This window comes from Corapipo altera, unplaced genomic scaffold (genome assembly GCF_003945725.1).
Source record: "Corapipo altera isolate COAL_440 unplaced genomic scaffold, ASM394572v1 113, whole genome shotgun sequence".
NCBI lineage: Eukaryota > Metazoa > Chordata > Aves > Passeriformes > Pipridae > Corapipo > Corapipo altera.
The window spans coordinates 284,420-296,651 of NW_020884895.1; the positions used below are offsets into that span (position 1 = coordinate 284,420).

At 46.6% G+C, this 12,232-nt stretch overlaps 1 protein-coding gene across 5 annotated transcripts in view; it reads left to right on the top strand.

Moving 5' to 3' along the window:
- Window positions 1–12,232, top strand: part of FGF12 (fibroblast growth factor 12) — a 224,899-nt gene that overhangs the window by 102,270 nt on the left and 110,397 nt on the right. The window contains exons 1-2 of one of the 5 annotated variants that reach the window (XM_027647293.1): window positions 1,550–1,714; window positions 2,995–3,053. The exons of 2 other annotated variants lie outside the window; for them this stretch is intronic. In XM_027647293.1, coding sequence (XP_027503094.1) covers window positions 1,608–1,714; window positions 2,995–3,053 — 166 coding nt within the window. In that variant the 5' untranslated portion in view covers window positions 1,550–1,607. Of the gene's footprint in view, window positions 1–1,548; window positions 1,715–2,994; window positions 3,054–12,232 lie in introns of those variants that run through there. 2 more of the 5 variants (XM_027647295.1, XM_027647300.1) reach the window with 2 other exon arrangements.

Sequence of the window (12,232 nt, forward strand, 5' to 3'; positions counted from 1 at the left end):
TCTCCTGTGGGCATTAAGGCCAATGTCACCCACATCATTACCCAGCTGAGAGGCAGCTGCTGGCAGGGGCAGCTGCTTTGTGTGGAAGCAGGGAAAGGCTGAGGCTTCTCAGTGCACAGATGCTTTCCACGAACATATGCTTAATTAAGAGGCAAACTCACCACCTGCTCTGCAGCGTGGGTATCCAGGCTCCTTTCAGACAGGTATTTGCTTTGCCGGGCACTTACGCTTTTATAGGGGGCTGGAAGTTGTGTTTGTGCAGCTGCACCTCAAACCCGAGGCATCAGGTGCTGTTAGCAAGCAGAGCTGCCAACTTCATTAAGGTAATTGTGCCCAAGGCCTTTCCTTCCTTATCCTGGTTTAATGAGGAGGCAAAGCATCCCCCTCGATGCCCCCCGTGGCTGCTCAGCCACATGGCTGCAGGGAGCTGCATGTGGATGAGAACTGGAGTGAGTTTGCCCTCTGCCCCCACAGCTGCTGGGGCTGGGGAGGTTGGTGCTGCCACCACATACAAAGCCCAGCACTGGGAGGGGAAGGTGAGCTCCTAAGGGCACCTTTACTGTTTAAACAAGTATCTTGGCTTGTAAAGATGCAAAGAAATTCATTGCTCCCTTTTGAACACTTGCCTCTGCTAGAATGCTGTGTAGTTTGGAACCCATTGTCAGCCCTTCCCTAAGCCTCGGTCTCTCATTCAGCAGCCAAATCCCCAGCAGAGCTGGCAGCACTGCAGCAACCTGGGCAGGGATAAATGGGCCATGCACTCTGCAGCGTTGGTGGCAGGGACAGATTAACCCTCTTTTGCAGAACTAGTGCAGTGATGGCAGCTGGTGGGTGGCTGAGAGCCCCCTCTCCCTGTGGAGGATAGCCTGAAAATGGGTACTTGGCTTGGGGAGCTCCAAATACCCGTGCTGAAACAGAAGTCATTTAATACATCTGCTAAGCCTGGCCTGTTTTCTTTCTCTCCACTGTTCTCTCTGCACACATCGCAGAAATGCCTTTTCCACAGAGAAATGCATTTTCTGTGCCCAGTTTGTGATGTATGTGACATCTTCAATCAAAATGAACAGTTCTCCTGCAGCATTTTCAGGTTTCTGGGTCCCAAGGGGAGATAATGCACAGGGATTTCAACCTGCAGCCACAGAATCTCTACCAGCTCTGCAGAGAACACCTGCAGAAATGCAAAATGCACATCTGCGCTCCAATCACGGAGCCATGTTCTTGTGCCCAGCAGGTTTCTAGCCTTTTCATTCATTAAAGATGATTCAGGATGAGGACAATTAATTATTCATTAAGAGTCATTTTGAATTTTCACTAGCTGCAAGAAGGTACCTGTGGGACCACAGGAAAACAAGCATGACAGTGAGACAGGGTCTTTTGCTCCTTGCTGTCACACTGGGTCAGAGCCACCCAAGAGCCTGCCAGGGTGGCAGCCCTGCCAGGCCACTACCTCAGTCCCCAAAAGAGGAGGCAGACACTTGGGAGTGGGGGGACTGAAGCCTACCATGAGCTCACAGAGGCAATGACAGCAGAGCATGAACCTCCAGGGACCCTCAGAGCCTGCTTGGGTTACTGCGCTGTGTTGCAAAAAGCAAAGCTGTCCTGGACCCATGTTTTTCCAGCTGTGCAGACACACAGAGGAACCAGGGGCTTGTCGCTCTGCAGGACACATTTTTCCCTGCTGTGAGGCAGAAACCACCAGCTCAGGTACTGTAAGGTGAGAGGAGTGGGAAGCTCAGAGCCAGCTTATATTAATGGATGTGATGAAGATACCTCTATGTTTCATACCTGAATGAGTTTTAGGTAAGACGGTTTTTGTGCTGCCTGCAGTCCAGCTGCTGAGGGTGATACCAACCTGTGAGGCCATGCTGAGCTGCAGGCTGCCTGCTGGGGCTGTCACGTAGGAACTCGTGGCACTGTGTCTGCCTGCACCAACAACAGCATGAGAAATGTCACTGGGGCTCAACTTGCTGCTTGCAGCCCTTCTCTAAGTCCAGGGTGACTCCCCAGATTTCAGCTTAAGTAGGAGCAGCATTTGCACCTCTTCTGCTTTTGGTGGAGTATCATGTGCTTGAGCCAAGGTCCTGCTCAAGCAAAAGTGGCTGCACTTGTTCACATTGGTGTATCAGGCATTCGCTGGGAAGTCTTTGTAATTAATTAGTACCAAGAAAATGGGAAGAACCCTCTAAAATGAAGCTATCCCATAGAAACCCTAATTACTTTCCCAGCATAAAGGTAATAAGGTAGAGTACTAGCTGTGTTCTTTTTGAGTCATTTGTTTTCCAAATCCAGTTAGTCTTATAGCTGGGCTGTGCCCAGGGTTGAGCTGCAGGTACATAGAAGGCTGTTCTGGCTATTCTGACACCTTGCTCAAAGCAAAATCCATTGGAACAATTGCAAAGAGGAGAGCTCGGTGTTGGCCCACGGAGACTTTGCAGCATCCTGTGTGTACTTATTATTTGCTGTGATCAATGACACTGCAAAGGCCGTTTCCCAGGGTAGGAAACACCTAATTGTATAAACAGGCTATGCCGGGAAGGAAAATAGGACCCAGGAGAGAAAGTGGTGATGCATTAGAAATAATGGGCTCTATCAGTGTGATTTTGTTGGGGAAGGTAATCTCAAAGATTTATTTAAATAGGGCAGAGATGTGAGTGACTGCTACAGTCTCACTTTGTAATACGTTTGCCCGTCAGAGAGCAGATAGCACTAAAGGCACTGCTTTTTTACAACACGAGTTCATTTAAACCAAGGCTCTGCAGTACTTGTTTGGTGGTGAGATAAAGCAATACTCAACACCTTCCTCTGAGTAGCAGAAATGGGTATTCAGACAGGAACAGCTGCATTTGTGGCTTTTTCTATTCATTTTCTGCAAATTTTAAAGATCATCTGAAGAACAAATATTGAATAGATCTGTTTCCTGAGGGACCCCCCCCCAAAAAAAAAAAACAAACCACAAAACAACTTAAAAGATTTGCCCCTATGATCTATTCTCAATTCTTGCTGCAGAGTCAGGATGTGGGACCAAGAGAACCACGGAAATTTCCTTTTCCCAGGTGAGCAACTAGCCAGTACAGCACAAACCCATTTTGTTCTGTTAAAACGGAATATAATGCTTGATATTAATGCTGCAGTGGAAAGCTGTATGCAGCCTCTTTCCTAGGTTAATTTCCTATTTTATAGGACAAATTACAAATGTTGGGCTTGCATGACTGGCAGAGCAAGAATTGCTCAGGGCAACATAAATAAATAGCTATGAATAACAGATTGAGCAGGGACTTTCACAACTTGCAGACAAATGAACAAGCAGTACAGCTGAGGCCGAGCTAGTTAGCTAATGTTTTTCTTTGTAATCTGTGCACCTACATTACGCTGCAGGTTGATCTGGAGCTGTTGCAGTAGTACATCTGTGTGAGTGGTGTCCCTTATCAGTTGGCAGTATACCCAGAGACACTCACCAGACTTTGCTGGTTGTATATTCAGATAGCTAAACTGCAGAACCGAAGCTTCTCAGCTCCCCTCTTTGTATAGGATGACTATGCTAAAATAGATGGTAAAAGGGGCAAAAGCTGCCTCCCTAGTAAACTTTGTGTGTGAAACAACTGCAGCTGACTCCTGCTTCTGAGTGAGTCCTGGCTGCAGTGACCAGGACCAGGCAGGAGTGAAGCGATCTGGTCTCTCTGTTTAGAGACTTTGTTCTCTGTAGAACAAGGCCAAGGTTTTTCATGATGCCTCCTCTGAGGCTCCAGTCAGCTTCTGACTGGGCTGCCTATGGCTTGCTCCAAAGTCTCCATCTCCTTTGGGGTGCTGTCCCCTGGCTGGTCTGGCAGGGACATTGCGGGGTGCTGCTCTGTGCTGTTACACAGGTGATTTGTTCTGCCCTGTTGCTGGTTGCATTTTCAGCAGAGTGAAGGTGACCTGAAGCGTGCACTTGGATTTCTGTAATAAGTAAAGCAGAGCAAGATGCGTGGAAGCAAGTAGGCATTTCCAGTGTCAGTTATGGACCTTTACGTTTAGCAGGGAGCAATTCTAGCTTAGAATTTGCACTCGGATTTGCTAGGTACAGAGCATAAGGGCTGCATGCTGCAAAGGGGAAAGGGAGTTTGACTTAGTGCTGGGAGAACAACAGACCTGGGAGTTTATGCAGTGCAAAAAGTTTGGAGGGAAGGGATAAGATTTGTCACGTTTTGTCCAAAACTCCAACAGAAAAAAACCACACTTTGTTTCTAACTTGTTAAAACTACTTAGAATAAAGTACCTTGAATAAAAGAATAGGCAGGCGTTTGACTGGCAAAGAAATAAATTTTCCTTCCTTTCAGTTCTTCCAAGTTTCTTCAGACTAGCACAGTAAAATATTACAAATTCAACAAATAGTCCAGTCAAACCACATGCAGATATCTTTTTTTTTGGCTGATTATTTTTTTTTTGTTGGTGGAGATGATGAGACAGATCATTTCATTGACCTGTCACCTGTAGCACAGGGCACCTGCGATTCTGTCGCAGAACTGCCACAAGTGCAAAAGCTCAAGAACCGCTTGTGACGTGGAGGGGAAAGCCCTGCTAAGAACGACGCGGAGCTGTCACAGCTCACCGGGAGCAAGCGGTGCTCCGTACAGGGAGAGGAGCCGTGGTACTGCTGGAGAAACTCATCCCTTAGGAAATGGGCTACGATGGGCGTGGGCACGGTGTGCTGAGGGACGCAGACGGGTGGTAGGACGCGCTGCTGTCGCCCGGGCGGGTGTGAGCGTGTCCCTGAGCACCAGGTGGCAGTGCTGCCGCGGGGACCGCGGGGACACCGCGCCTGCGGGCTGATGGGGCGCTGGGAATTCCCAAGCCCCTCCGCCCCCTCTTCTGAGGGCGCTGAGCATCCCTACGTCCTTTCACCGATTTCCAGGCCGTGCGTATTTTCCAAATTCGAGCCGAAACTATGTATTTCAAGTTTCTGTTCAGCAGAGAGCCCCGCCCAGCAGGGCTTGAGCCCGACCAGTTGTACCTGGGCTGTGGCAGAGGTGCTGGTTTGCCGCACACAGCGCACCGGGGGCTGCAGATCTGCCGGTGGGTCCGCCCTTCAGCTCCCTCCTTCCTCTGAACGCTGCTGCTCAGGGGAGCATCTCTTGGCTGCAAGCAGCCACATTTCTCTCTAGCTGAGCCTCCAGCAAATCTCGGCCCCCGGTAAAACCTCCTGGGGCAGCTTTGCTGCCTATAGGAACCTCAGCTCCTGCTCTGCAGGCAGGGGAGGAGTGCCCGGGTCAGCTCTGAGCAAGGTGAGCGCTGTCAAGCGCCCACTGTAGCTTGGGGAGGTGCTGCTGTGTGCGGATGTCTCGGTTTATTAATACAGATCTTCCAGACCGTTGTAAAAAATTTTTCTCTGTGTTTATACTAGTCTAGGGTTTGTTTTTTTTCTTTTTCCTTTTTTTTTTTTTTTCCTTTCTTTTTTTCTTTCCCCCCTTTCCTCCATTCCTCTTATTTCCTTCCCCTTATTCCTCCCTCTTTCCCCCCGTATTTCTTCTTTACCTTCTTCCTTTTTTCTTCTTCGTTTTTTTCTTTTTTTTTCTCCTTTTTTTCCTTCTTTTTTCTTCTTTCTTCTCCTTTTTTCTTCTTTTTCTTTTTTTTTTTTACTTTTTTCTTCTTTTTTTTTTCCTTCCTTTTTCTTCCTCTTATCCTTCCTTTTCCCTTCCTTTTCCTTTCTATTCATTTTTTCCCTTTCCATCTTTGTTTTTTCCATCTTGTTTTTTTTTTTTTTTTGGTGTTGTTGTTGTTTCTCTTTTTATTCTTTTTTGTACCCTTTTTTCCCCCCTTCCTTCCCTGCCTCCCTTTACCCTTGAGTCGGGGTTGGAGGTGGAGCGCAGGCGATCCCGGAGCCGGGATGCTCCGGTTCAGCCGCCGCTGGGGAGCGCTGCGGCTCCGCGGCCGCCCGGGCCCGGCCCGTGAGGGGGGAGCTGCTCCACACAGTTCGTGTTTCCTGCTCGGCAGCCCGCGCCCCTTCCGCAGGCGTTAAAAGTGGTGGGACTATAAAGGAAGGAAGGGAGAGAGATGCTTCAGCAAGGGCGTGGTTTAAGATAAAAATCGGTAGCGGTGTCCTTTCTGTGTAACATCACGGGGGACACGCCCCCGTCTTGGCCGAGGGAAATAGGTAGCGGTTTTTATCGTAGTTTTCTTAAATCCCCTGTGGGTTTGGTTGAGAAGCCTCTTGCAGACCAAAGAGCGAGCACTGCTGTGCAGGGCACCGGACGGGCCTGTGCTGGGGATGCTCTGACAGGCTCGCTGTGGCTCTGCTGCAGTGGAGGTGCGAGGTAGATGCTCAGCCCCCAGGGGGACAGCGCTGTAACTCGATGAAAAGAAACTCAAACTTGGTTTTTTTCACCCTGATTTCAGTGGTGATTCTTGTATTTTTGCTGAGTTTCAGCCGCAGTTCTGGTGTGGCCCAGTCACCTTGCACGGCAGGCGCTCTCCCTTTTCAGCTCCCATACCTGGCTGCCGTCCCTCTCTGTTGCGTGTCAGTCTGTGGATTCCTCACGCCCAGGGGTTGTCCACTTTCATTATAAAAGGGATTAATTGAGCCTCTTCCAATCTCAGTTGTAAATACCTGATCCAAATTATTCCATATGGAAAAAGAAAAAAAGTAGGCTTGCTCTAACCCACAGACCCTTGGAAAGAAAACTGGGAAATCTTTGGCTTAGGTGCAGCAGTGACCAGGATGCCCCCAAACAAAAAACAATGTTGTATTTAGAGGTAAAATGAGGTATTTTCCCGATTTTAGAAAAAGAAAAATCAAAACAAACCCACAATAAAAATTAATAGGCTGGGGAGCTTTACTTTGTTCCAAGTCTTTATCTAATTGCATTTCAAATTTTTTCATGAGAGACAGATTGCAAGATACTTTGTAATTCTCCCTCACTGCCTTGAAGACAAGGGAAAGTTTGAAATGTGTTGGGGTTTCCTCAAAATTAACGTTTATGGTTAAATAATGTAGAAAAGAAACAAAATTAATTTCAAGTAAAATAAAATAGTTCTGTGAACTTAGTATTGTTTTTCTTTTTTTAAAATTCGTTGTAGGAAAAGAAGATGGCTCAGTGCAACACTGTATTTTCCTTATTTTTCACTCTCCTCACGTGCATAAAAAAACACTCTGAAATTTTTCTGAAATTGTATATGCTGAGAGCTGTAATCATACAACCTGTGGGGTGCAGTTACTCTTGCCATGCTGCTGTAGTTGTTTGTGCAGGGTGGGAAAGGATCTTTCTGGGTGGGAAACATCTCTGGTGTTTCCCAGGAACTGGATGGAGGCTGCAGGACTGACCCCCATTCAGCACACTGGAAGGACAGGGCTTCCCCGATGCCTATGAGCAGTGTCTCTTACTAGTCAGAATTATTTTCTTAGAGCAGCCCTGGGGACCATGGGGGTTTGAGTGGGATTAGTGGGTCCCCACTGCTCACCCAGTGGCACCTGCATCTTCTCTCCTGCTTCTGGGCTGCTGAGCTCATGTACCGTGGTTCTGGGGGTAGAACGACTGTGGGACTGAAAAATTAAGTCCTGGCGAAGCAAGGTGGCAACCTTGTCATTTATTGCAGTGTGAATATAGGAATCCTGCGAGCTGTGAACAGGCTGGAGAAGCTGATAAGGGGGGGTGAGTGTGGCCAGGGGGCCGAGGCTACTCTGCAGCATCAGTGCCTCGCAGGGAGGAGTAAGATATGACAGGGTCTCAGCTTGTGGTGCAGAGGATTTGAGCTGGATGCCAAGGGAACACAGTCAAACGTGTCAGCTGAAGAGCGTCAGCCCTTTCAGAAAGGGGGCCCCTTCCTGATAGATCCATTTGCATGAGCATGGGGAAAGTGGGGGCTCCTCCATCAGCAGTCCTGGTCAGCATAGCATGAAAAATCCCACCCTGAAATCCACCTGACCCCCCAGGAGAGTATCTTTGCAAGCCTTTCCGTGGTGAAGGCTCCCAAAAGCAGTATCATTGCCCTCATTTTGCGGATGGGAGGAATCTGAAGTGTGGGGAGTGCACACCTGCACCCTGTGGTCAGGTGGAAGATGTGGAAGTCGAATCGAAGTGGAGTGATCAAGCTGATGCTTTGTTCTTGGCGTTGAGGGTGATCTGCAGTGTTTGTGTCTCAAACGCTTCAGTGCTGTGCTTATGAATCAGGCAGAAAGACTGCTTTAGAAGCAGGCAGTCTAGTTTTAGAGCTGGCATAATCATAATTCCTATGCCACTAGGAGCAGGGGGGGAGGAGCAGATAAAAATCAGAAAATTAGAATTTATTACAATAAAAGCCAAAGTGCTAGAAGCCAAAACTGTCATTGTAATATAAGCTCTATTTTGATAGTGTCCTATTACATCATATAAGAGGTTGAACATGAGTAAGAATATCTTAGTTGGTAATTATCTGATTTGTGATATGTAGCTAATGTGAATTTGTTGTTCTGCTGTACATTATGCAGCAGCAATTCATTTCTAAACAACATTAACTGGCAATATCCAGTTCAGTGCAGAAATTACAGGCATAAACATACGTTTTACTTAGCTGAGTAATAGTTAAGTTGAAAGACCTCAATCCTGCTTAGGGGAGATCTGGGGTAGAGAGCTGAGGGTATATCTGTCCCTAACTCACTCTACCAGCAGAATTCACTTTTCCCAGAGGATGCTGGTTGTTTTGAAATTATCCAGCAAGCAGAAAAGGCATGTGCAGACAGATGTGGGTACCAGCTGGCCAGGGGACCCCACATGTGTGAGCTGACAGCTTCCCTATTCTGAAATGAGTTTGTGGAAAGTGATGTCTCTGCAGGCTGCACTAATCAATAGCAAAGATCTGCAGGAGTGGCTTTCAAATTAGATAAGCTTTGGAGCTGATGTCTGAATGATGGTAACAGTATAAACACTTGACTGAATGCACTCCTGTCATTGCATCCCTAATAACACTTAGATAAGACCATTTGTATTTTATGGGATCTTATTTTCTTTCACTTTATTTAATGACACCGCTAAATAAAAGCACTCAATAATTGTTGTTGCTTACTTCAATTCATCAATTAAATGTGTAAGGCTATTAGTATGGATATATTTTAAGATGGTTCAATTAGCAGAGGTTAAATAAAAAAGCCTTTTGAGTGCACATCAAATATCTCCCCATTCTTAGAGCATTAAAAAGAGATTTTTTTGAAAGACTGAAAGTATTGGTGCTACAGATTAGAGAAGAGGTCTCTTGGCTCATGTTATTGCGCAGGCTGTGTCACATCATCTTTTCACAAATGTGCACAAAAAGCCTCCTTGGAACAGAGGGAGCAGAATGAGAGCAGCTATGTGCCCACTGGTCCTGTTGGAAGTGTCTTACTCCTCTGATCACTGGAAACTATTTCTAATTTCTAGTCTAAATTTATTCTTGGCCAGTTTCTACCCATTTGCTCTTGTGCCAGCATTGTCCTTCAGCTAATCTGTCCTCTGACTGCTGTAATTTATGCCCTGTTTACATTTCTTTCTGCCTGGGCAATGAAGATCTATGAAACATGTCCATTCTGCTTTAGTTTGTAGCCAGTTTCACTTTCTTAATTGCTCTAGTGCCAGGGTTTCAAACAACACAAGGGAGCATCTTTTGTTTTTAAAAGAAAAGCTTCCACTCACGCTGCACCATATTGTGGGAGTATTTTCCATTTGATTGAGGGTTTATGAATACTTCATTTTTTTTTTCTGTATTTTTATTTTGCCCATAAAATTACAAAAGCTGGGTCAAATTCAAGCTGACAGAGTCCATGTGAAATGGTTAAATAAATAAAAACAGAACGAAGACTTTTTAGACCCTTCATTGTGCCAGGAGTCAAGAAAGAAAAGCGAGAGGATTGGAATAATTGCTGGAGCTATCCATGTACAAATAATAAGGCTGGGAGTAGCATGTAGCCTTTTCTAGAACAAATGCCTGGTGTCTGCCTCCTCACATCAGCTGATTTTTTTCAAGGGGAACTTTGCAGGAGTCAGTCTGGCATGTTTAACTGGGGTGAGAGCTGGTCCTTGCTGCACAGGGATCTCTTGCACACCCCACGTTCCACACAGAGCATTGGCAGTGTCAGGGAATGAGGCTGGAGCTTGTGGGGAGATCCCTGGAGCATCAGTGAGATCTGGAAGTCCGCTTCATTTGTGTCCATTTTGATAGTCCCAGCCCACGTTGTTTTGGCTCATGACAGCTAAGACTTGCTGATGAATAAGCAAGGACCTTAAAGTTGTTGAAGGTAATGAAGTGTCTATGAATTATGCTCCTTCACAAGGACATGTCTGTGTTGCATATGCTCCTTTTACTGCTACTGTCTTCAAGCTTCTTTACCTGCATCTTTAATGAGGAGACAGACACTGCCCTGGTAACTACAGGTCTTCACACTTAATTTCCTGAGTGCCTGACTTTGTCACTGCAGACTTAAAAGTAGCTCTATTTCAGAATCATTTCACTGTCAAATCAGTCTTTTCATGTGAGGGCACCTTCTTGCACCCCACATTTTACAGCATTTGAGGTGTGCTGGAGTGCGTATTAGAGGCATCGATTTCTAGAAGTATCTGCTATAATGGACTGAAGAAATAATACATTTGCATGTATTATTGGCATTACTTAAACAGAAAGATCCCCAAAGCTGAGCAAATGACAGACAAAGCATGTATCAGGCTTATGAAAACAAATCAGAGGAGAGAGCCCTTGGAGCCAGAGCACAGCTAACCTGCCATTCCACTGACAGGAGGCATAAGCTAACCCTCCTCCAGGCTGGAACTCCCCAGCATGTTTTTCTTTACTTCCCTTGTGTGGAGAGTTTTCCCAGGAATTCAGGGCTTGTGGAGGTGCTGAAGACAGTGGGACCCACCGCTGTTGAAGAACAGCTACCTCAGGAGCTAGGCAGCTTCATAAAAATAACTTTGTGAATCCTTTTCCCTCATGTAGAGGATCTGTGATTGTGAGAGTATCAGGATTTCAGCCCCTTTGTTGCTCTGGCTCTCTTTCAACTCTGAAGGATGCTCTTTGGGCAGAAAAATCCCAACATGCTTCTGCAGCTCATGGATAGATGGTCATCTCTCTGTGGAGTGCTGATGATCTCTGTTGCCACATTGCCACCTGTACCCAGCACAAAGCCATGTTCTCCTTAATTACTGACAAAAATATCTCTTCAGAAGCCTCCCAATAATTACTCAAGTACCCACTTAAGTGGCTTTTAATTCAGGCTCCTCACCCCCACGCTCGTACATTTTCCAATTGCCAAGCACAGCTAATCTTATGTATAAGCTTCTGCCAAAAGAAAACACTAATAACTTGTCCCCTGGTTTATACTACCTTGCATGAACTTCGGTGAGCCCTTAGCATCTCAGGAGATGGTATTTCCAACAGGCTGGAGCAGGAGCATTCAATCATAATGAAAGATGAAGGTGCTTATTGTGAGTTTCCCTACATCTGACAACACTTTGCAATGCTGCGTCACCTTTTGTTGGAGTGCTGCTGGCTGCCTTGACAGCTTGTCTGGTTACTGGAGGCTGCCCCTCTCCCCCTGCACTGGGGCAGGCGTGCCCATGGGCTCCTGTAAAAAATGTGGGCCAGGTGGCAAGGATAAGCCATGGACATCATGCTGGGTGCCTGACACTGTCCATGGGGCGGCGGGGAGGCAGCATTCCCAACTTTGCAGCCTTCTTTGTGAGAGTAGAAAGGGAAAATCAGGGGATCCTGTCCTCTCATCCTGAAGGATCCAGCTCCATGCATCAGGAAAGGTTTTAGAGCAGGACTTCCTGAGTAAGCAGGGTCTGTTGCCTGTTTCTTCATGCGTCATAGAAGGCATTACTCTCTGTGCTTGTTTCTACTGTTTTACTGGGGTAGTCTCCAGACACTAGGTTCAATCAGTGACCCATTTGTAGCAGGCTCCAACAGCCCTTTAACAGAATGGGTTTTTTTCTGTTATGTGATGGAATAAGACCAAAGAGACGCTAACTCTGTCCGTGAAGTGAGAAAAGCAACGTGCATAGGAACGGAGAGGGCAGGCCAGCATGGACACAGAGGAAGAAAGAAATCACACTGCACAGGAATTTCTTGTCCAAAACAGAAGCTGTAGAGGGGTCATGAATAAAGGATGCAAGGAAACAGGGTTGCCCATGTCCAAAAGCTGTTCTTGCAAAGCCCCAGCAGAGCCCTACAAAGCAGTTAGAACAGCTATTGCATCTTCCGCTGTAGGCACTTCTGGAGTTCAGCAGTCTGAGAGCAGAAAAGGCCAAAACTG